Source organism: Babylonia areolata, chromosome 34 (genome assembly GCF_041734735.1).
Source record: "Babylonia areolata isolate BAREFJ2019XMU chromosome 34, ASM4173473v1, whole genome shotgun sequence".
Lineage (NCBI taxonomy): Eukaryota > Metazoa > Mollusca > Gastropoda > Neogastropoda > Buccinidae > Babylonia > Babylonia areolata.
This window is the reverse complement of record NC_134909.1, coordinates 14,999,889-15,025,701: the sequence shown is the minus strand read 5'-3', so window position 1 is coordinate 15,025,701 and position 25,813 is coordinate 14,999,889. Positions and strand designations below refer to the sequence as shown.

Genomic DNA, 25,813 nt, shown 5'->3' with positions numbered 1-25,813 from the left:
TGTGTATATATGTGGGTTGGTGGATGCATGTGTGAGTGTGGGGGTATGTCTGTGTGGGTATGTTTGTGGATGTGGATGTGTGTGTGTATGGCTTTTTTTGGTGTGTGTGTGTGTGTGTGTGTGTGTGTGTGTTTCTCTGTGCGTGTGTGTACTGGTGTAATGTTTTGTAAAGTTTTTGGCCCAGTTGCTGAATAGTTTAGAGTCCTGGCTTCTCACCTGAGTTTGGTTCTTGATTTTAGCGCACCTGGCGTGTGAAAGGGCGGAGGTTTTTGTCTCATCTTCAAGGTCAGCCATAATTACATGCAAAGCATGCAGTGGAAAAAAAAAACAACCTTCCCACAACACATTGTTGATGAACTTGCACTTTTGGTTTTTCCATCGTGTGCCAGTATCAGTCAAAGGGGTTGAATTCTTCAGGTAAGAGCTGTAGCGAAATGATTTACAGCCCTTCATTTGCTGTCTTTCATATTGAGTCTATGTGAAATGTGTGGCAAGCATTTGCAGTGTTTATGTTGTAAAGTATCATGGTTGGAAGATCATGATGAAGTTGGGAATGGGTTGTCGATTTTGGTGGGTTTTTTTTTGGTTTTTTTTTAAATTTGTTTATTTGTTAATCTTTTAATTCCTTTGTTGGATTAAATGGGTATTAACACATGAATGTTGAAAGCCTTGCTTCAACTTCTGGTTGTTTTTTTTTCTTGTTTTTAATATCACAAACAGACAAATATATATTCAAATCATAACAATTTGTATAGAAAAAAAAACACACACAAAAAAACCCCACCAAAAACAACACAAACAACACACAAAGAAAAAGAAGAGATAAAATATTGAACTTATAATATTAATGAGAACTAAAGAAGATGAAGAAAGGAGGAAAAAAAAAAAGAAAAGAAAAAAAGAGACGTGACACATAGAGAGAAAGAGAAGACCACATTCTGTTTTTCTTTTCTTTGTCGCAATCGGTAGCATGAGACGTGTTGTATTGTTGTTGTGTTGTGTTTGTGTTGTCAGCCTACTACTACACCAACTACCGCCTTGCGTTCCAAATGGAGTACCGCACGCGGGAGACGCCGTCGTTAGGCTGTCAGAACACCTACACTTCTCAGCTGACCTCCAGACTGGAGACCTTGACCCAGGCCCTGACCTCTCTCTGCCTTAGCATCTCCCCCAAGGTCACGATCACCTCCGCTGCCAACATCAATCCTGTGGAAGTCATCTCCTACAATGATGGGGTTGGTTTGTGTGTGTGTGTGTGTGTGTGCGGTGTGGGTGGGTGCAGTGCGTGTGTGGGTGTAGGGGTGGGGTGGGATGTGTGTTGGTGTGTGTGTGTGTGTGTGTATGTGTGTGTGTGTGTGGGGGGGGGTGCAGTGTGTGTGTGTGTGTGTGTAGGGGTGGGGTGGGATGTGTGTTGGTGTGGGTGTGTGTGTGTGGGGGGGGGTGCAGTATGGGTGTAGGGTTGGTGTGTGTGTTGCGGGGGGGGGGGGGGGGGGGGGGATGCAGTGTTGGTGTGTGTGGGGAGTTGGGGTGTGTGTTTGGGTGTGTTTGTATATGTGTGTGTCCATAGGTATGTAATATAATTACATGTAGACATGGGTAAATCCCATGTTTGAGTTTCATGTGCGTGTGCGTGTGTGTATGTGTGTGTGCGTTCATACGTATGTGACATAATTAAACGTGGACATGTTTATGATCCATGTCTGAAATTCTATGCAGTTGCATGTGCAAGCACATTCTATCACACATTTTAGGCTGCCAACACACCCACACGTTTGTGCATGCTCACACACACACACACATACACACACACACACACACACACACACACACTCATCAGTGATACTCACAACACCACTGACACACATCAGTCATATACATCACACCACAGACCACATCCGTGACACAAATTTCCCCCCACCCACCCACCACACCACCACCACCACCACCACCACCACAACCAACTCACCGACGGAAACAATCCACCGCCCTCACCCCCCACAACTCACCAATGGAAGCAATACCCCCCACCCCCGTCCCTCCACAAAAAACAACAACAAAAAAACACAAAAAAAAACACCAACAACAACAGGTGTACGCCACGTTTCGCCTGGATCTGGACTCCACCCCCAGCAGCGAGGTGGCCATCAATCAATGCGTCAACGTCATAGTCTCCGCCTTCGCCACGCCCTCCAGCAGCCTGGAGTCGGTGCGCACGCTCAGCGGCCAGGACGGCTGCGCGGCCTCCGAGGTGGTTCGGTTCCGCAGCAAGGTTCAGGACTCGGTCAACTGCCAGAGGAACCAGCAGAGCCGGGTGGAATCTGCGTCCGGCCGCTTCCAGTGTGGTGGGTGTTTGGGTGGGGGGGTGTGGGTGGGCGTGTTGAGGTGTGTGTGTTGGGGGGGTGTTGGTGTATGTGTGGGCGCTTCTTGTTTGAGGAAGGAAGAGATTGTGTTGTGTTGTTTGGTGTTGTGTTTGAAAAAAAAAAGAAAGTTTTTTTTTATTTAACTCACTCGGGACGACAAGTTTTCTCCCTTGCTTTTCCCCACAGACGGCCCATTTGTAAGGGTTTGGAAAAATTTTTAAAAAGATACAAAATACAGAGTAAGAAAATGAAACTTTCAGAACTGGTTTATTACATGTTGAGCTATTGCATATAAAAAAAATCAAATTTCTCATCTTATTTTTACAATTTTGCCATATGTAGAAAATACTGCCAATTTTTCACCCCGAATCACCATACCCATGCTCGCTTTCTGCATTAAATTCGCTTTCTTCTTCATCATCATCCACCTCTTCAATGTCCGACCCTTCAGTTTGTAGCATTTCAAGTACTTCGGCAAGACTAAAACGTTGCCGACGCTGCCTTCTTTGCTTCACAACATTTTGAGAAGAGCCCGCTTTGCTAACAGGCTGGCATGCGAGCAGACGACCGGTCAGTGACTTTGTCAGTGTGTGTGTGAGACGGGCCACACATGGCAGGCTGACCAATCATACCATTCGATTGTGGAGTGACCCAGAATAGCGCACTCTACTTGGCTAATCACAAAATCACGTGTGCAGCACGTGATGGATTTTTATTTCTTGAAAATGCTATTCCATTCCGTCATCTGAAACCAAATACATTTTATGTAGGAATGCTTATGCGTTCCTTCGTCCGGAGAGAGTTAAGGGAGTGAAGGGTGGGGAGATTGTGTTGTGTTGTTTTGGTGTTGTGTCGTGCTTTTGAAAAATGTTTCTTTTTATTGGAGGGACTGAGTGCAAAAAAGAGATCTTGTTGTTTTGTGATATTGCGTTTGAAAAAAAAAAAAAAAAAATTTGGAGTGAGTGGAAGAAAGAGATAGTGAGTACATGAGTGTTAAAAAAGAAAGAAAAATATTGGATAACTGATGCATCAGTCCACTGCCATTTGCCACTACTGCATGCCTTCCATCCACTACTGTTTTGATATGACTCTCTTGTGTGATTTTGATATATGTATGTGGAGTGATGGCCTAGAGGTAACGCGTCCGCCTAGGAAGCGAGAGAATCTGAGCGCACTGGTTCGAATCATGGTTCAGCCGCCGAAATTTTCTTCCCCTCCACTAGACCTTGAGTGGTGGTCTGGACGCTAGTCATTCGGATGAGACGATAAACCGAGGCCCCGTGTGCAGCATGCACTTAGCGCACGTAAAAGAACCCACGGCAACAAAAGGGTTGTTCCTGGCAAAATTCTGTAGAAAAATCCACTTCGATAGGAAAAACAAATAAAACTGCACGCAGAAAAAAATACAAAAAAATGGGTGGTGCTGTAGTTTAGCGATGCGCTCTCCGTGGGGAGAGCAGCCTGAATTTCACACAGAGAAATCTGTTGTGATAAAAAGAAATACAAATACAAATACAAATGTTGTATGCCAAATTGTTTCTCTTCTGCTTGTGATCAGTATGTATGACAGACTTCACTGTACTTCAGATCCCATGAACTGCCATGCCTGGAGAATTCCACGGTCATAGGGATGACACTGATGAGACCATCAAAAGAAGGGAAATAACTTTGATCTAGAGTGATACATCACCAAGCTATTTTTCTCAGTTTTTTTGACTCACTTGTGTAAACAAAGTGAGTCTATGTTTTAACCCGGTGTTCGGTTGTCTGTGTGTGTGTGTGTGTGTGTGTGTGTGTGTGTGTCTCCGTGTGTCCGTGGTAAACTTTAACATTGACATTTTCTCTGCAACTACTTTGTCAGTTGACACCCAATTTGGCATAAAAATAAGAAAAATTCAGTTCTTTCCAGTCATTTTGTTTAAAACAATATTGCACCTCTGGGATGGGCACAAAAAAATAAAGAATGAAGCCTAATTATATGCAAACTGCATTTACTGTTATATTTATATTTTTTGTATTCTCTAAACTTGGCACTTCGATCTGATATTCTGACCCAACAGCTAGAGCAGTCATTATTATAATTTTTTGTTCAAACAGGAACTTCTTTTGCTAAGCATGGAAGTTTTATTTATTTTGCAAACGTTTTGGTGCAGATAGCAAAAAAGGGAAATTACTCTGTAATGCTAGTGGAGTTAATTTGCTTTAAACTGATCTTTCTCATCTTAAACATTACATTTTGAAACAAGAGAGGCAAGGCCTTCAAGACTCACTTGTGATGCACTTTTAAAAAAAAAATCCAAGCTTTTTATGTATTGAGTATAATTTCAAAATGTAATGTTTAAGATGAGAAAGATCAGTTTAAAGCAAACTAAGTTCCCCAGCAGAGTAATTTCCCTTGTTTTACTGTCTACATCAAAACGTTTGCAATAAATAAAACTTCCATGCTTAGCAAAAGAAGTTCCTGTTTGAACAAAAAATGATAATAATAACAGATCTTTTGTTGGGTCGAATATCAGATCAAAGTGCCAAGTTTAGAGAATACAAAAAAAAATAAATATAACAGTAAATGCATTATACTCATATAAAAAGCTTGGATTTTTTTTTAAAGTGCATCACAAGGGAGTCTTGAAGGCCTTGCCTTTCTTGTTTTTATTTTTCTGGATATTGATTTTTGACATGAAAAAAGCCTAGTGTTGTTTTCTCTTACCAAGATGATTGTTATTCTGATTCAGAATCTGTCATTATTGTTGTTGTTGCTGCTGTATGCTTCAATTTCTGGATATTGATTTTTGATGTGAAAAAGATGGCCTTAGTGGTCAGCGAGGCTTTAAGCACTATGATTTGATTTGATTTGATTGGATGTGAAAAAACTACTAGTGATTCAGATTCAGAATCTGTCATCATCGTTGTTGTTGCTGCTGTAGGCTTCAGCGTCTGAATATTGATTTTCAATGTGAAAAAGATGGCCTTAGTATTTGGTGAGGCTCTAAGCACCATGATTTGATTTGATGTGAAAAAGCTACTGGTTATTCTGATTCAGAATCTGTCGTCATTGTCATCGTTGCTGCTGTATGCTTCAGTGTCTGGATATTGATTTTTGATGTGAAAAAGATGGCCTTAGTGGTTGGCGAGGCTTTAAGCACCATGATTTGATTTGATTTGATTGGATGTGAAAAAACTACTAGTGATTCTGATTCAGAATCTGTCATCATCGTTGTTGTTGCTGCTGTATGCTTCAGCATCTGAATATTGATTTTTGATGTGAAAAAGATGGCCTTAGTAGTTGGTGAGGCTCTAAGCACCGTGAAACTGCATGTTTGGTGCATATCTGTTATGCATGTGTGGGTGTATGTGTGAATGTGTGTCTTCATGTTTTACATTTATTTGCTTATTTATCATCATTGTTGTCTTATTTATTTATTTAATTTATTATTTTATTATTATTGTCATTACTACTACCTTTTTTTATATTATAATTATTATCTATTTATTTATTTATTTATGTAAGCTTATCTATTATTTATTCACCTTTTTTTTTTCTCAAGGCCTGACTAAGCGCGTTGGATTACGCTGCTGGTCAGGCATCTGCTTGGCAGATGTGGTGTAGCGTATATGGATTTGTCCGAACGCAGTGACGCCTCCTTGAGCTACTGATACTGATACTGATACTAAGCACCAAGATTTGATTTGATTTGATTTGATGTGAAAAAGCTACTAGTGATTCTGATTCTGAATCTGTCATCAACATCATCATCATCATCGTCATCATCGTTGCTGCCGTGTGTTTCAGTGTCGTGCGCGGCAGGCTACACCAGCGCGGTGGGGTCACAGTGCACGGCCTGCAGTGTGGGGTCGTACTACGACCAGCCCACGGGGTCCTGTCAGTTCTGTCCCCCTGGCACCCGCTCACAGCAGCTGGCCGCTCGCAACGTCGATGACTGCTACCGTGGGTGACTGGCTTGGCTACTGCATGTCGGCTGTTGTTGCTGCTTCTCATTGTTGTTGTTGTTATCATTGTTGTTGTGATGACTGCTACTGTGGTTGACTGGCTTGGCTACTACATGTTGGCTGTTGTTGCTGCTTATTGTTGTTGTTGTTGTTGTTATTGTTGTTGTGATGACTGCTACTGTGGGTGACTGGCTTGGCTACTGCATGTCGGCTGTTGTTGCTGCTTATCGTTGTTGTTGTTGTTGTTGTTGTCATTGTCGTTGTGATGACTGCTACTGTGGGTGACTGGCTTGGCTACTGCATGTCGACTGTTGTTGCTGCTTATCGTTGTTGTTGTTGTTGTTGTTGTCATTGTTGTTGTGATGACTGCTACTGTGGGTGACTGGCTTGGCTACTGCATGTCGGCTGTTGTTGCTGCTTATCGTTGTTGTTGTTGTTGTTGTTGTTATCATTGTCGTTGTGATGACTGCTACTGTGGGTGACTGGCTTGGCTACTGCATGTCGGCTGTTGTTGCTGCTTATCGTTGTTGTCGTTGTTGTTGTTGTCATTGTTGTTGTGATGACTGCTACCGTGGGTGACTGGCTTGGCTACTGCATGTCGGCTGTTGTTGTTGTTGTTGTTATCATTGTCGTTGTGATGTCTGCTACTGTGGGTGACTGGCTTGGTGTCGTTGTTGTTGTTGTTATTGTTGTTGTTATCATTTTCATTGTGATGACTGCTACTGTGGGTGACTGGCTTGGCTACAACATGTCTGCTGTTGTTGTTGTTTGTTTGTTGTTGTTTGTGGCGCTGTTGTTGTTGTCCTTGGTGTCGTTGTTGTTGTACTTGGTGTCGTTGTTGTTGTACTTGGTGTTGTTGTTGTTCTTGGTGTCGTTGTTGCTGTACTTGGTGTTGTTGTGTCGTTGTTGTTGTGGCTGTTGGTGGTGGTGTTGTTGTTGTTAAAGTCATTGTTCTTGATGTTGTTGTTGTTGTTGGTGTCGTTCTTCTTGGTGTTGTTGTTATTGTTGTTTTTCTTGGTGTCGTTATTGTTGTTGTTTTTGGTTTTGTTGTTGTTCTCGGTGTCATTGTTGTCGTTGCTCTTGGTGTCGTTGTTGTTGTTCTTGATGTCGTTGTTGTTGTTCTTGGTGTCATTGTTATCGTTGTTGTTCTCGATGTCATTGTTGTTATTGTTCTTGGTGTCGTTGTTGTCATTATTGTTCTTGGTGTCGTTCTTGTTGTTCTTGGTGTCGGTGTGATGACTGCTACTGTGAGTGACTCCCTGCCTCTCTGCTGCTGCTGCTGTCACTGCTTGTCAGTGTTGTTGTTGTTGTTGTCGTTGTGATTGTTGTTGGTGTTGGTGGTGGTGGTCCCGTTGTTGTTGTTGTTGTTGTGATGAATGCTACTGTGAGTGACTGGCTGCCTTGCTGCTGCTGTTGTTTATTTGTTGTTGTTGTTGTGGTTGTTGCTATTGTTGTAATTGTTGCTGTTGTTGTCGTTGTTGTTGCTGTTCTTGTTGTTATCGTTGTTGGACAGTGTCTCCACTGATGATAACTGTGATGGCTGTGGCGTGTTGCAGTGAAAGTGATCCCACTGATGATGTTAAAACTGTGATGGCTGTGGTGTGTTGCAGTGAAAGTGATCCCACTGATGATGTTAAAACTGCGGTAGCTGTGGCCTGTGGCAGTGAAAGTGATCCCACTGATGATGTTAAAACTGTGATGGCTGTGGTGTGTTGCAGTGAAAGTGATCCCACTGATGATGTTAAAACTGCGGTAGCTGTGGCCTGTGGCAGTGAAAGTGATCCCACTGATGATGTTAAAACTGCGGTAGCTGTGGCCTGTAGCAGTGAAAGTGATCCCACTGATGATGTTAAAACTGCGGTGGCTGTGGTCCTGTAGCAGTGAAAGTGATCCCACTGATGATGTTAAAACTGCGGTGGCTGTGGTCCTGTAGCAGCGAAAGTGATCCCACTGATGATGTTAAAACTGCGGTGGCTGTGGTCCTGTAGCAGCGAAAGTGATCCCACTGATGATGTTAAAACTGCGGTAGCTGTGGTCTGTAGCAGTGAAAGTGATCCCTGTTGCAGTGCACTGCCCGTATGGCTACGTGTCTCCGACAGGGGAGGCGCCCTGCTCTCCGTGCCCGGAGCACACCTACTCCCTGAACCGAACTTACTGCGCCCCCTGCCCCGCGGGGCTCTTCACCAGGGGGGACGCTCAGGGCTACCCGGCCAGCTGCAGGAGTGAGTCGTCTGTGTGAATAGAATAGAATAGAATAGATTTTATTGTCATGAAACCGTAAGGTTTATAAGACACAAGTGCAATGGTAAATGAATGAACGAATGAAAAAACACACAATTAATCAATCAGTTAATGCAGTAAATTGCAGCAGCATTCATAGACAAATTTTCCCAATCTTGTTTGTATATATTCATCATCTGTTAGCATCACCTGACTGGGAATATGTCCTGTGTTATTCGAATTTTGAATATCCTTTGTGTGTGTGTGTGTGTGTGTGTGTGTGTGTGTGTGTGTGTGTGTGTGTGTGTGTGGGTTGGTTGGGGTAGTGGGTAGCAGGGTAGGGCCTGAGGGGGTTGGGGGCGGTGGGGTGGTGGGGCGTGTGTGTGAATGTTTGTGTGTATGTGAGGGGGTGGGATGGGTGGGGGGGTGGGTGGGTGTCTGTGGAGGGTGGAGGGAGTTTGTTGTGTGTGTGTGTGTGTGTGTGTTTGTTTTGTGTATGTGTGTCTGCATGTGTGTATGTGTAGTAGTAGTAGAACTTGGAGTTGTCTGTTTTCCCTTTGTGTATGTGTGTTGTGAGTGAGTGTATGTGTGTTTGTGTAAGTGTGTGTGTTTGTGTGTCTGCGTGTGTGTGTTTGTGCGTCTGTGTGTGTGGTGTAGTAGTAGAACTTTGAGTTGTCTGTGTTTCCTTCTGTGTATTTGTAGTATGTGTCTGGTGTGTTTGTATGTTGTGAGTGTGTGTGTGTGTGTGTGTGTGTGTAAGTGTGTGTGTGTGTGTATTTGAACATGTGTATATGCATATGTATATTGCATATGTAGTTGAACTTTCATTTAATGTGTTTCCACATATGTGACAGTCAAAGAGTGTGTGTATGTGTGTGTGTGTGTGTGTGTGTGTGGCTCCAATGAAATGACAGAGTTCTTCATAACTTTGTTTTCTTCACCTTTGATTTGATCTTCTTCTGCGTTCGTGGGCTGCAACTCCCACGTTCACTCGTATATACACGAGTGGGCTTTTACGTGTATGACCGTTTTTACCCCAGCCATGTAGGCAGCCATACTCCGCTTTCGGGGGATTTGATTTGATCTGATTGATGACTGCACCCTCCTTGTATCCTGGTTTCCCCCAACTCACGCCCCTCCCCCTCTCCTACCTTTTGAAATATAACATTCGACAGGCGCAATAGCCGAGTGGTTAAAGCGTTGGACTGTCAATCTGAGGGTCCTGGGTTCGAATCACGGTGACGGCGCCTGGTGGGTGAAGGGTGGAGATTTTTACGATCTCCCAGGTCAACATATGTGCAGACCTGCTTAGTGCCTGAACCCCCTTTGTGTGTATATGCAAGCAGAAGATAAAATACGCATGTTAAAGATCCTGTAATCCATGTCAGCGTTCGGTGGGTTATAGAAACGAGAACATACCCAGCATGCACACCCCTGAAAACGGAGTATGGCTGCCTAAATGGCGGGGTAAAAATGGTCATACACGTAAAAGCCCACTCGTGTGCATACGAGTGAACGTGGGAGTTGCAGCCCATGAACGCAGAAGAAGAAGAAGAAGAAATATAACATTCAAACAATATGTGGAGTGATGGCCTAGAGGCAACACGTCCGCCTAGGAAACGAGAGAATCTGAGTGCGCTGGTTCAAATCACGGCTCAGCCGCCAATATTTTCTCCCCCTCCACTACACCTTGAGTGGTGGTCTGGACGCTAGTCATTCGGATGAGACAATAAACTGAGGTCCCATGTGCGGCATGCACTTGGCGCACGTAAAAGAACCTATGGCAACAAAAGGGTTGTTCCTGGCAAAATTCTGTAGAAAAATACACTTCAATAGGGAAAACAAATAAAACTGCACACAGGAAAAAATACAAAAAAAAGAAGAAGAAAGGGTAGCGCTGTTGTGTTGCGACACGCTCTCCCTGGGGAGAGCAGCCCGATTTTCACACAGAGAAATCTGTTGTGATAAAAAGAGAAATACAAATACAAACGAAAAAGTAAACACTTTTAACAAAATGTGTACAATCATCAGTTGGTGTGACAGGACATTAAAAAAAAAAAAAAAAAATTTTTTTTTTTGTCCTCCTCTTTTCATCTGATTTGATTTGAGACCGTTTTCAGTTTCAATTTCAGTTTCAGTAGCTCAAGGAGGCGTCACTGTGTTTGGACAAATCCATACACGCTACACCACATCTACCAGGTTGATGCCTGACAGTTGACAGGCGCAATAGCCGAGTGGTTAAAGCGTTGGACTGTCAATCTGAGGGTCCTGGGTTCAAATCACGGTGACGGCGCCTGGTGGGTTGAAGGGTGGAGATTTTTACGATCTCCCAGGTCAACATATGTGCAGACCTGCTAGTGCCTGAACCCCCTTTGTGTGTATACGGTCATACACGTAAAAGCCCACTAAATGGTCATACACGTAAAAGCCCACTCGTGTGCATACGAGTGAACGCAGAAGAAGATGAAGAAGATGATACCTGACAGCAGCATTGCCCATCGTTAGGCCTTGAGTGCATGCACATATATCTGTGTACCTGTCAGAGTGCATTTCTTGTGTGGATTTCCTTTATTCATTTATAGTCTGTTCACCTAAGACCATGATATTAGACTGAAAATAAATGACAGTATTATTATTATTATCATTTGGATTAATATCATTTCTATCATAATGATGATTGTTATTATTAATTAGAAATTGACATTTCTGTATATTCGAATGAAAAGTGGGGGGGGGCGGTTGAGGTGGAGGGGTGGGGGTGGGGGGAGGGGATTAAGAAAGGAAGAGAGAGAGAGACAGAGAGAGAGAGAGAGAAAGAACAGAATGTGGAAAAGATAGAGTACAAAATCTAAAATGGAGAGGGTGAGTGTCAGTGATTGGAGAAAGAAAAAACATAATATTGGAAGGGTGTGTGTGAGAGGCGGGACGGGGGAAGCGGGATTAGGACAAAAAAAAAAAAAAAAATCACTAATCAAATATTGTATGCACTACTTCTGTAGATTATTATTTGAAAAGAGGTTCATGTGGGGACCTACAATAAACAACCAACTGGACTATTTAACACATAGCTAGCTAACTTTAATAAAGAACAGTTTGAAATATATAACTTTTTCCAAAAAATGTTAACATTTGAAACTGGTAACACGTGTTCCGTAATTTCTGGAGGCAAAAAAGGATTCATTACTAAACAGTGGGTTAAAACGTGCTCTACCATGTGTGTGTGTGCGTGCGTGTGTGTGGGTGTGCGTGCGTGCGTGCGTGTGTGTGTACGCATGTGTGTGTGTGTGTGTGTGCGCGCGCGTGTGTGTGCATGTGTGTGTGTGTGTGTGCGCATGGGCAGGTCCCTGCGAGGCGGGCACGTTCTCCTTTGACGGGCTGAGCCCCTGCACGCCATGCCCCCTGGGGTTCTTCCAGTCGCAGAAGGGCACCAGCAACTGCACCGAGTGCACCAGTGACCGCACTACCCTGTCCCGCAACTCCACCAGCTCCAGTCAGTGTGTGGAGGCTGGTGCGTACATCATCGTCATCATCGTTGTTGTCGTTGTTGTTGGTTAGACTGCGTATTGTAGCTTCAGTCAGTGTGTGGAGACTGGTGTGTACATCATCGTCATCGTCGTTGTTGTTGTGGTTCTTGTTGTTGGTTAGACTGCGTATTGTAGTTTCAGTCAGTGTGTAGAGGCTGGTGCGTACATCATCATCGTTGTTGTTATTGTTGAGACTGCGTATTGTAGATTCAGTCAGTGTGTGGAGGCTGGTGCGAACGTCATCGTCATTATTGTCGTCGTTGTTGTTGTTGAGACTGCATATTGTAGCTTCGGTCAGTGTGTGGAGGCTGGTGTGTACATCATCATCATCGTCGTTGTTGTTGTGGTTCTTGTTGTTGGTTAGACTGCGTATTGTAGCTTCAGTCAGTGTGTGGAGGCTGGTGTGTACATCATCATCGTTGTTGTTGTTGAGACTGCGTATTGTAGCTTCAGTCAGTGTGTGGAGGCTGGTGCGTACATCATCGTCATTGTCGTCGTCGTTGTTGTTGTTGAGACTGCATATTGTGGCTTCGGTCAGTGTGTGAAGGCTGGTGTGTACATCGTTGTCGTTGTTGTTGTCGTCGTCGTTGTTGTGGAGACTGCGTAATGTAGCTTCAGTCAGTGTGTGGAGGCTGGTGTGTACATTATCGTCATCATCGTTGTTGTCGTTGTTGTTGAGACTGCATATTGTAGCTTCAGTCAGTGTGTGGAGACTGGTGTGTACATCATCATCATCGTCGTTGTTGTCGTTGTTGTTGGTTAGACTGCGTATTGTAGCTTCAGTCAGTGTGTGGAGACTGGTGCGTACATCATCGTCATCGTCGTTGTTGTCGTTGAGACTGCGTATTGTAGCTTCAGTCAGTGTGTGGAGGCTGGTGTGTACATCATTGTTATTGCCGTCGTTAATCGCGTGCGTGTTTACATTGAAACAGCACTGAGCGGACCCAGTCAGGTTAATCGTAGCAGTTACACTGTGTAGCAGGTAGGCCCAAGCGTTTGTACGCCTTGTAGATAACATGTACGTTTGCTGGTGTGGCTGGGAGTCTTGAGTGTTCCTACCAAACTCAAAATGTTCCTGGCAAATTTCCTGATTGTTCCTACAAAACACTTGACAGTTTTGGCATCTGTGTTGATGTATGATGTTTCAGGCCCTTGGCCTTTGTCAAAGTCAAGTCGAGATTTATTCCAACAAGTCCCATGGGGGCATCTCGAAAAATGGCCAAAATGGTCGGAAGGAAAACAATACATGGCGACAGTGTATGTTGCAAGGTTACACAGCACGTGACGAACTTTCATACAAACTTATAAAAGTTTGATTTTAAATAACTTCACAGGTATAAAATCAGTGGCAGTCTTTTGTGTGTGGCTATACCCGCTCCATGCACACACTCAGTGAAATCCTATTATGATACATGTGTGTGGTTATACCTGCTCCATACACACACAGAGTGAAATTCTATTATGATACATGTGTGTGGTTATACCTGTTCCATGCACACACACATCGAAATGCTATTATGATACATGTGTGTGGTTATAACCGCTCCATGGACACACACAGTGAAATTCTATTATGATACATGTGTGTGGTTATACCTGCTCCATGCACACACACAGTGAAATCCTATTATGATACATGTGTGTGGTTATACCTGCTCCATGCACACACATAGTGAAATTCTATTATGATACATGTGTGTGGTTATACCTGCTCCATACACACACAGAGTGAAATGCTATTATGATACATGTGTGTGGTTATACCCACTCTGATACATGTGTGTGGTTATATTCCCCCCTCCATGCACACACACAGTGAAATGCTATTATGATACATGTGTGTGGTTATACCTGCTCCATGCACACACACAGTGAAATGCTATTATGATACGTGTGTGTGGTTATACCCGCTCCATGCACACACACAGTGAAATGCTATTATGATACATGTGTGTGGTTATACCCCCTCCATGCACACACACAGTGAAATGCTATTATGATACATGTGTGTGGTTATACCCACTCTGATACATGTGTGTGGTTATATTCCCCCCTCCATGCACACACACAGTGAAATGCTATTATGATACATGTGTGTGGTTATACCTGCTCCATGCACACACAGAGTGAAATGCTATTATGATACATGTGTGTGGTTATACCTGCTCCATGCACACAGACAGTGAAATGCTATTATGATACATGAGTGTGGTTATACCTGCTCCATGCACACACACAGTGAAATCCTATTATGATACATGTGTGTGGTTATACCTGCTCCATGCACACACATAGTGAAATTCTATTATGATACATGTGTGTGGTTATACCTGCTCCATACACACACAGAGTGAAATGCTATTATGATACATGTGTGTGGTTATACCCACTCTGATACATGTGTGTGGTTATATTCCCCCCTCCATGCACACACACAGTGAAATGCTATTATGATACATGTGTGTGGTTATACCTGCTCCATGCACACACACAGTGAAATGCTATTATGATACGTGTGTGTGGTTATACCCGCTCCATGCACACACACAGTGAAATGCTATTATGATACATGTGTGTGGTTATACCCCCTCCATGCACACACACAGTGAAATGCTATTATGATACATGTGTGTGGTTATACCCACTCTGATACATGTGTGTGGTTATATTCCCCCCTCCATGCACACACACAGTGAAATGCTATTATGATACATGTGTGTGGTTATACCTGCTCCATGCACACACAGAGTGAAATGCTATTATGATACATGTGTGTGGTTATACCTGCTCCATGCACACAGACAGTGAAATGCTATTATGATACATGAGTGTGGTTATACCTGCTCCATGCACACACAGAGTGAAATTCTATTATGATACATGTGTGTGGTTATACCCGCTCCATGCACACACACAGTGAAATGCTATTATGATACATGTGTGTGGTTATACCTGCTCCATGCACACGCACAGTGAAATGCTGTTATGATACATGTGTGTGGTTATACCACCTCCATGCACACACAGAACAAAATGTTATTGTGATATTGTGATTCATGTGTGTGGATATAGAGTGGAGTGATGGCCTAGAGGTAACGTGTCCGCCTAGGACGCGAGAGAATCTGAGCACACTGGTTCAAATCACAGCTCAGCCACCAATATTTTCTCCCCCTCCACTAGACCTTGAGTGGTGGTCTGGACGAAAGTCATTCGGATTCGGATGAGACGATAAACTGATGTCCCGTGTGCAGCATGCACTTAGCGCATGTAAAAGAACCCATGGCAACAAAAGGGTTGTTCCTGGCAAAATTCTGTAGAAAAATCCACTTCTGTAGGAAAAACAAATAAAACTGCACACAGGAAAAAAAAGGAAAAAAAAGGGTGGTGCTGTAGTATAGCGACGCGCTCTCTCTTTTGAGAGCAGCTCGAATTTCACACTGAGAAATCTGTTGCGATGAAAAGAAATACAAATACAACAAATACAAATAGTGTAATCCCCTCTCCCTACACGCTCAGAGCAAAATATTATTGTGATACACGTGTGTGTGTGTGTGGTTATCTCCCCTCAGTGCATACACAGAGCAAAACGTTATTGTGACACACATGTGTGGTATAGGCCGCCCTCAATGCACACACAGAGCAGAACCCATTTTTGTGATACACGTGTGTGATGTAATTCCCCTTAATGCACACACACAGACAGCAAAACGTTACTGTGATACACGTGTGTGTGTGTGTGTTGTTTTTCCCCCTCCATGCACACACACATAGAGAGCGAAACATTATTGTGATATTTATGTGTGGTTGGTGTTTCAGCTCCCATTGTGTGTAACAACGTGTGCAACAATGGAACGTGTATCGTTGTCAACCATGACTACAAGTGCCTCTGTCCTGCAGGTTGGGCTTAAAAATTAAAAGAAAAAAAAATTATTTGTGTTATTGTTTCTATTATCATTATCCTTTTCATTATTTTGACTAGCACCTCTTTACTACTATATATGTATATCTATATCTGTCTAAAATCTTTTTTTTTTTGGGGGGGGGGGGCATATATAGTGCTCAGTACGTGCTTTGGGAATCTTATTTTATCTTCGGAGGGTCTGTTTTTGTCTCTGTTTCGCTTGTGCAAACCCAAAAAAATTTTAAAAAATAAAAAAGAGGAAAAAAAAAATCAGTATTACACATATATGCACTGAACTGCACATTGCAAACTATATATGCAGAAACACACACACCTACACACACACACACACAAACATACAAACAAATATAGATATATACAATTGTATACATGTTCGTATGTACTTACGTACAATCTTTAGTACTTACCTGACGCACACATATGCAAAATCAGGCTTTGTATGTCTAGAGAGGTTAAAGAATGCAAACGCTTTTATTTGTCTGATTGTATTTTGAGCATATTGCTTTGGGAATGTTATTCATCATCATTACCGCTGTTGGTAGTTTTATCATTGAAATTGGCTGTTGTTTTTTCGTTGATGTTTTTCCAGGAAACTCCCCAAATGTCTGATCCCTCACCCCGTTCTCCACACTCACTGTATGAGTGTGTGCTGAAAAGAATGAACGTATGCATGTTTAAACCGCCCTTGTAGTGAACAGAGTTCCCCAACACCTCTTCAAAGACATTTGGCCAAAGGGCCTTTTTTTAGAGGCAGAAAAAAACGAACGAATCGAGGGTGCCGAGTCGAATCGAGTACACAGAATGTAAGAATACAATAAACACAAGCCGCATGCAACAAAATAAGGCCAAAAGGATACGCTGAATAGCCGAAAAAAGCGTAAGACGAGACAGAGCGTAAACCTGACAAGATGGCGTGGAGAGCCTTGGCCAAAGGAATGATTCAGCGCTTATAGTTTTTAGAGACGTTTGATTGGCTGAGAGCGGGCGGGCCCGTCTTTTCACTGTTAGCCGCGCGAAATTTGGCCAAGCAGAGCAAACCAATAGGCCTACTTTGCATCAGTTTGACATGGTAAGTATATGTAACACCAAACATGGAGTATAATACAAACTCCTCCTTTCAGTGTCAAGCGCCTTTTGTCTGGAAGTTCTCTTCCTCTGGATCTCCGTCACTTAACGATGCTGTCCTGTTTCAAAAACAAACTTGAAAACCCCACCTGTTCTTGTCTTACTCTGGTGATACTCGGTTTTTTAAATGAACTATGATCTTTGTAATTGCATATTTTGTGAAGAGAGAGAGAGAGAGAGAGAGAGAGAGAGGAAGAGAAATAGTGTATGTGTGCGTGTGTGTGCGCGTTGTGTGTGTGTGTGTGTGTGTGTGTGTGTGTGTGAAGATGAGCAATGCGGTTTGGCTGACTGAAATGGAGAGGCACGTAAATTTCAGTAATCTATATATTTGTATATAGCTATTTCCATTTGGTGGCATTTAATTTATCTTTTTATTATTTTCTATTCATTTTATTTGTTTGTTGTTTTTCTTCTTATGTTAAACATGTGCTGCTGCCAAAAAGAAAATCTCTGTACCAGAGTATAGACAATAAAGTTTGTGTATTGTATTGTGTATTGTATTGTTCTTCTTCTTCTGCGTTCACTCGTATGCACACGAGTGGGCTTTTACGTGTATGACCGTTTTTACCCCGCCATGTAGGCAGCCATACTCCGTTTTCGGGGGTGTGCATGCTGGGTATGTTCTTGTTTCCATAACCCACCGAACGCTGACATGGATTTCAGGATCTTTAACGTGCGTATTTGATCTTATGCTTGCATATACACACGAAGGGGGTTCAGGCACTAGCAGGTCTGCACATATGTTGACCAGGGAGATCGTAAAAATCTCCAGCCTTTACCCACCAGGCGCCGTCACCGTGATTCGAACCTGGGACCCTCAGATTGACAGTCCAACGCTTTAACCACTCGGCTATTGCGCCTGTCGTATTGTATTGTTCAAACAGGCCTTTGGGTGTGATGAAGCATTGCTAATGGTCTGCATTCTTCCTCCTCCTTCCCACACCCTACTGTACCCTGAAAACGTCATAGAGTGTGTATCTGTGGGGTGGGTGGGTGTTTGTGTGTGTGGGGAGGGGAGGGGGGGGAGGGGCATTTTTTGTTGTGTGTGTGTATATGTGTGGGATTGTTCATATCTGCAATTTGTTGTATTGGTGTTCAGATACACATATGTGTGGTTTTTTTTTTTTTTTTTCATGTGCAAGAGGTATGTTATTATGCACGACTGTATATGCATTGTTTCATCTGAGGCGCTTAGAGCCCATTACATGGGGAAGTTCAGGCCATACAAGCACCACCTATTATTATTGTTATTATTATTACACCCTCTTCTTCTTCTTCGTTCATGGGCTGCAACTCCCACGTTCACTCGTACATACACGAGTGGGCTTTTACGTGTATGACCGTTTTTACCCCGCCATGTAGGCAGCCATACTCCGCTTTCGGGGGTGTGCATGCTGGGTATGTACTTGTTTCCATAACCCACCAAACCCTGACATGGATTACAGGATCTTTAACGTGCGTATTTGATCTTTTGCTTGCGTATACACACAAAGGGGGTTCAGGTACTAGCAGGTCTGTACATATGTTGACCTGGGAGATCGGAAAAATCTCCACCCTTTACCCACCAGGCGCTGTCACCGAGGTTCGAACCCGGGTCCCTCAGATTGAAAGTCCAACGCTTGAACCACTCGGCTAATGTGCCCGTCTATTATTACACCAATGAGGAGAAGTATTGTTAATAACTACTTCGACTGTGAGCACAGCTAGGGCTGCCTCTTTGGGCCATGGGGCGTGGTTTGAACTGACCGGAGGAGGCGTGTCGTATTTTTCAGGCTTCACTGGTCGCAACTGTCAAAGTCGCATCCGCCCCTGCGACTCCAACCCCTGCTACAACGGGGCCTTCTGCATCAACAAGAACAACGACTACGAGTGCGTCTGCACCAAGGGTGAGTGTTTGGTCAGTACATTGGTATCAACAAGATTTGGTCAGTACATTGGTATCAACAAGAACAACTGCTATGAGTGTGTCTGCACCAAGGGTGAGTGTTTGGTCAGTACCTTGGCATCAACAAGAATGACAGTTATGAGTGTGTCTGCACCAAGGGTGAGTGTTTGGTCAATACCTTGGGATCAACAAGAATGACTTATGAGTGTGTCTGCACCAAGGGTGAATGTTTGGTCACTACACTGGCATCAACAAGAACAATGACTTATGAGTGTGTCTGCACCAAGGGTGAGTGTTTGGTTAGTACTTTGACATAGCTACTATGAGTGTGTCTGCACCAAGGGTGAGGTTTTGGTCAGTACATTGGCATCAACAAGTAACAGCTACCATGAATGTGGCTGCACCAAGGGTGAGTGTTTGGTCAGTTCATTGAGATCATCAAGAACTGTGACTATGAGTGCATCTGCACCAAGGGTGAGTTGGTCAGTATATTGGGATCATCAAGAACAGCTACTATGAGTGTGCGTGCACCAAAGGTGAGCGGTCAGTACATTGGCATCAACAAGAACGACGACTATAAGTGTGTCTGCGCCAAGGGAGAGTGTTTGGTCAGTACACTGGGATCATTAAGAACAGCGGCCATGAGTGTGCCTGCACCAAGGGTGATTGTTTGGTCAGTACATTGGCATCAACAAGAACAGCGATTATGAGTGCCTCTGCACCAAAGGTGAGTATTTGGTCAGTACCTTGGCATGAACATGAGCGATTATGAGTGTGTCTGCACCAAGGGTGAGTGAGTGGTCAGTACATTGGCATCAACAATAACGATGACTATGAGTGTGTCTGCACTGATTGTGGGTGAGTGGTCAGTACATTAGCATCAAGAAGAACAGCTGCTATGAGTGTGTCTGCACCAAGGGTTAGCGTTTGGCCAGTACACACTGTTGCCATATTTTTTAAAAATTTTTTATTGAAGGTAGCAGTCTTGCTAGGTTTGGCTAAATTACATGATTTTACAGATGCATGATTGAGAGAGAGAGAGAGAGTTGCTGCTAAACAGCACATGCTAACACAAAAGTACACACATGCGTGCGTCCTATCTGTGTGCACACATGCATTCATGCACACATGTGCACACATATATGCACACATACATGCATGCACATGCACACACACATACACATGCATGCAAAACACATACAGACACACTGTAACAGACACAAACAAACTCTCAAACACTTTTCCATGTACACACACAGAGACATACACAGACACACACACACACACATACACACACACACACACCACTGCACACATATGAATGCACACACACACGCACACATCACTTCAACACGCACACACACACATATCACTAAAACACATCACTTTAACTTTATGATAATAACTTTATTATGTAATATACATTTGTACAGCGCCCTTTCCTTCCAAGAGCTCAGGTTGCTTTACATGCAAGAAACAGTTACAAATTACATGAACCACTCAAGACTCGTCTTTTACCAAATCCACGACAACAGCAACTACAGCCAGCGAAAATGTGTGTGTGTGTGTGTGCGTGCGCGTGTGGGAAATACTGTTATCGACACACCCTATTCTCTAAAAGTGTTTATCAGAGTAACTGTTTATGGGTATTTGTGTGTGTGTGTGTGTGTGTGTGTGTGTGTGTGTGTGTGTGTGCATGTGAAATATTAATGACACACCCTATTCTCTAAAAGTGTTTATCAGAATAACTGTTTATGGGTATTGTGTGTGTGTGTGTGTGTGTGTGTGTGTGTGTGTGAAATACTGTTATTAACACCCCCTATTCTCTAAAAGTGTTTATCAGAATAACTGTTCATGGGTAGTGTGTGTGTGTGTGTGTGTGTGAAATACTGTTAATGACACACCCTATTCTCTAAAAGTGTTTATCAGAATAACTGTTTATGGGTAGTGTGTGTGTGTGTGTGTGTGTGTGTGTGTGTGTGTGTGTGTGTGTGTGTGTGTGTGTGTGTGTGTGAAATACTGTTATTAACACACCCTATTCTCTAAAAGTGTTTATCAGAATAACTGTTTATGGGTAGTGTGTGTGTGTGTGTGTGTGTGTGTGTGTGTGTGTGTGTGAAATACTGTTATTAACACACCCTATTCTCTAAAAGTGTTTATCAGAATAACTGTTTATGGGTAGTGTGTGTGTGTGTGTGTGTGAGGCTCTGTGTGGGAGGTGGGGGTAAGGGGGGTATGCAAAATGTGTGTGCATGTGTGTGTGGGGTGGGAGGTGCAAATTTTTTTAATCCCTTGCAATTAATGAATTAAACATAGCTAACTGTAAAGTGATTGTTAGTGTTATATATACATCCTCCTCGGAAGTAGTTTCTACCATGTATTATTTCTCCACTGTATTTTTTTTTTAATGGAAAAAACCTGATTCTGTATTTTTTAAGATTTTGATATGTATTTTTTGTGACTTATTATATATTTTTGAGATTTTTGATTATATGTTTTTTTTGTGTGTGTGACTTGGGGGGAAAAAAACAACAAAAAACAAACAAACACAGCCATGACGTCAGGACGGAACTGTGAGGTTGACGAGGAGGACGATTGTGCGGCTGGCCCCTGCCACAACTTTGGCTCCTGTCAGGACCGTGTTGGCAACCACATCTGTCTCTGCCCCTCCTTCTCCAACTACACCTACACCTTCGGTCTGCCCGGCAGCGAGTGAGTGGTTTTTTTTATGTGTTTTGTTTTATTTTATTTGTTTGTTTATTTATTTGTTTTGTTGTCGTTGATAGTAATATATGTGCTGAAGCTTGATGACCAACCTTATGTATCAGTCATTCATTTATGTGAAGGACGGGCGCAGTAGTCGAGTGGTTAAAGCGTTGGACTTTTAGTCTGAGGGTCCCGGTACATTGCAATTCAATGACAACACAACACAATAAGATACAATACAACACAGCAACACAATACAACACATCTCAACACAATACAATACAATACAATGCAATGACAACACAACGCAATAAGATACAATACAACACAGCAACACAATACAACACATCTCAACACAATGCAATACAATACAATACAATGCAATGACAACACAACACAATAAGATACAATACAAAACAACAACACAATACAACACATCTCAACACAATACAATACAATACAATGCAATGACAACACAACACAATAAGATACAATACAACACAGCAACACAATACAACACATCTCAACACAACACAATACAATACAATGCAATGACAACACAACGCAATAAGATACAATACAAAACAACAACACACTACAACACAATGCAGTGCAATGCAATACAATAAAATGCAATGACAACACAACGCAATACATCACAAGACAACACAATGCAGCACAACATGCAATGCAACACAACTCAACATAACGCAGCACAACACAACACAGTATAGGTCCACACGGTGTTTACAGCTGCACCCAGCTGAGAGACCCCTGCCAGGAAGACCCGTGTGGAGGGAACGGCACCATCTGCGACAACCTGGGCAGTATCCGCCGCAAGTGTCACTGTGCTGAGGGCTACGAGGGGGAGTCCTGTCAGACTGACAAAGGTGGGAAGAGAATAGAACAGAATAGAATATTTTATCGTCACAGGGCTACGAGGGGGAGTCCTGTCAGACTGACAAAGGTGGGAAGAGAATAGAACAGAATAGAATGTTTTATCGTCACAGGGCTACGAGGGGGAGTCCTGTCGACTGACAAAGGTGGGAGCAGAATAGAACAGAATAGAATCCTGTCAGACTGACAAAGGTGGGAAGAGAATAGAACAGAATAGAATATTTTATCGTCACAGGGCTACGAGGGGGAGTCCTGTCGACTGACAAAGGTGGGAGCAGAATAGAACAGAATAGAATCCTGTCAGACTGACAAAGGTGGGAAGAGAATAGAACAGAATAGAATATTTTATCGTCACAGGGCTACGAGGGGGAGTCCTGTCGACTGACAAAGGTGGGAGCAGAATAGAACAGAATAGAATCCTGTCAGACTGACAAAGGTGGGAAGAGAATAGAACAAAATAGAATATTTTATCATCACAGGGCTACGAGGGGGAGTCCTGTCAGACTGACAAAGGTGGGAAGAGAATAGAACAGAATAGAATATTTTATCGTCACAGGGCTACGAGGGGGAGTCCTGTCAGACTGACAAAGGTGGGAACAGAATAGAACAGAATAGTATATTTTATTGTCATAACCTCCGGAAGCGGAGTACGGCTGCCTACATTGCGGGGGGTAAAAACGGTCATACACGTAAAAGCCCACTCGTGTACATATGAGTGAATGTGGGAGTTGCAGCCCACGAACAAGGAAGAAGAAGAAATATTTTGTTGTCATAAAACCTTAAGGTTTATAAGACACAATAAAGCATCCACATGAGCATATTATGAAAAGAAACGTTTGTGAACAAATTTTGCCAGCCTTAGCTGTAATTCTGCAATACTTTTTTTTAAAGTCAAATCGTCACCTCCTTTGAATGATTTTTGTGTGTGTGTGCCAAATCGGTGTGTGTGTGTGTGTGTGTGTGTGTGTGTGAGAGAGAGAGAGAGAGAGAGAGTTTGCAAGAACTGTTTGCTGGGTACATTTTTGGTGTGTGCATGTAAGCATTGATGTAATGTGTTATGTATGAATGACATTATGTGTTTTGTAAAAGACCTCCAGCAGTTTTTTTTGTGTGTGGATAGAATGCTGTACAAGAATTGATTATTATTGATTATTATTATTATTAGACATCTGAGTGTCGAACATTGGATGCTGGACTGAAAGTTGTTGAAGAATGACCACAATGCTTGCTTTCAGTCAGCAGTACTTTCAGTCAAATCGTCACCTCATTTGAAAGTGGTTGGCAGGCGCAGTAGCCGAGTGGTTAAAGCGTTGGACTGTCAATCTCAGGGTCCTGGGTTCGAATCACGGTGACGGCGCCTGGTGGGTAAAGGGTGGAGATTTTTACGATCTCCCAGGTCAACATATGTGCAGACCTTCTAGTGCCTGAACCCCCTTCGTGTGTATATGCAAGCAGAAGATCAAATACGCACGTTAAAGATCCTGTAATCCAAGTCAGCGTTCGGTGGGTTATGGCAACAAGAACATACCCAGCATGCACACCCCCGAAAACGGAGTATGGCTGCCTACATGGCGGGGTAAAAACAGTCATACACGTAAAAGCCCACTCGTGTGCATACGAGTGAACATGGGAGTTGCAGCCCACGAACGCAGAAGAAGAAGAAGAAGAAGAAGAAAGTTTTTTTTTGACCAAATCGGACCCGTCAGTCAGTGGTTTTGACTTTGATGCATCCAGTTATCTGCTTCTAAGGACTTACAAGCACTGCTGAAATGATTTTGAGCCATTGTGTATGCAGTTCGTCGTCCATTCTGACAGTGTTTACTTTGGTACTACGACAGCAACTTCCTGTTCAAGAGAGCTAAGTCTGATGACCTATTCCATAACCAGAATGTTGACAGCACAAGGAGCCTGCTTATCAGCTGTTATCACTGCTGTTTGACGGGTGCAGTAGTCAGATGGTAAAAGCGCAGGATTCTCACCTGAGTTTCCTGAGTTCGATTCCCATTGCACCTGGTGGGGTAAAGGGTGAAGATTTTTCCGATCTCCCAGGTCAATATGTTTGCAGACCTGCCAGTGCCTGAACCCCCTTCATATGTATACGCACAGAGAAGATCAAATACGCATGTTAAAGATCCTGTAATCCATGTCAGCGTTTGGTGGGTTATGGAAACAGTCACATACCAAGCATGCACACCCCCATAAAGTGCAGTATGGCTGCCAACATGGTGGGGAAAATAAAGAAAACTGTTATACACATAAAATGTTACATGTTTGTGCAAGTGTGTGTGTGTGTGTGTGTGAATGTGCGTGCGTGACTGAAACCTGATTGAATGACACAGGAAACGAAGGATGGACACCATCGTGTCTTCTTTCTTTCTGTCTGTCTGTCTGTCTGGGTCCTGGTTTTTGTTTGGGTCATTGTGTCTTATGCTCAGAGATGCCAGCTGTTACGATTTTGCCGTATATTGTTATGCTCGATCACAGTTTGTTCCAATGTTACGTCAACTTTGAAATTGTTCCGTCGAGTTTCTTCTTCTTCTTCTGCATTCACTCGTATGCACACGAGTGGGCTTTTACGTGTATGACCGTTTTTACCCCGCCATGTAGGCAGCCATACTCTGTTTTCGGGGGTGTGCATGCTGGGTATGTTCTTGTTTCCATAACCCACCAAACGCTGACATGGATTACAGGATCTTTAACGTGCGTATTTGATCTTCTGCTTGCATATACACACAAAGGGGGTTCAGGCACTAGCAGGTCTGCACATATGTTGACCTGGGAGATCGTAAAAATCTCCACCCTTCACCCACCAGGCGCCGTCACCGTGATTCGAACCCGAGACCCTGAGATTGACAGTCCAACGCTTTAACCACTCGGCTATTGCGCCCTTCGTTCCGTCAAGTTAATTTTCGACCGCATAGCGTGGTCACATGCTTTCCTGTCGTAACATTACCCAGACGCTGTAGACCTATTGATCACAAGGCCAGGGCAGTCGCTACTAGCCTTGGTCTCACGTGATGATGCTTAGCTAATCGCATGCGTGTTTACATCGAAACAGCACTGAGTGGATCAATCAGCTGAATCGTGTGTCCGAACAAGAGAGAACGTGACTGAATCAAGTGTTTGTATGCTTTGTGGATAAAAAGTACGTTTTGCTGATGTGGCTCAGAGTCTGAGTGTCCCTACCAAATTCAGAATGTTTGTACCAATTTTCTTGATTTTTCCT

General features: G+C 43.2%; 1 protein-coding gene across 1 annotated transcript in view; it reads left to right on the top strand.

The window, feature by feature from the left end:
- LOC143277385 (uncharacterized) overlaps positions 1 to 25,813 on the top strand; it is a 140,427-nt gene that overhangs the window by 64,737 nt on the left and 49,877 nt on the right. The window contains exons 28-36 of the mRNA XM_076582167.1: positions 1,015 to 1,235; positions 2,090 to 2,342; positions 6,151 to 6,306; positions 8,375 to 8,530; positions 11,869 to 12,036; positions 15,869 to 15,949; positions 18,872 to 18,985; positions 21,537 to 21,696; positions 22,444 to 22,580. Coding sequence (XP_076438282.1) covers positions 1,015 to 1,235; positions 2,090 to 2,342; positions 6,151 to 6,306; positions 8,375 to 8,530; positions 11,869 to 12,036; positions 15,869 to 15,949; positions 18,872 to 18,985; positions 21,537 to 21,696; positions 22,444 to 22,580 — 1,446 coding nt within the window. The remainder of the gene's footprint in view (positions 1 to 1,014; positions 1,236 to 2,089; positions 2,343 to 6,150; positions 6,307 to 8,374; positions 8,531 to 11,868; positions 12,037 to 15,868; positions 15,950 to 18,871; positions 18,986 to 21,536; positions 21,697 to 22,443; positions 22,581 to 25,813) is intronic.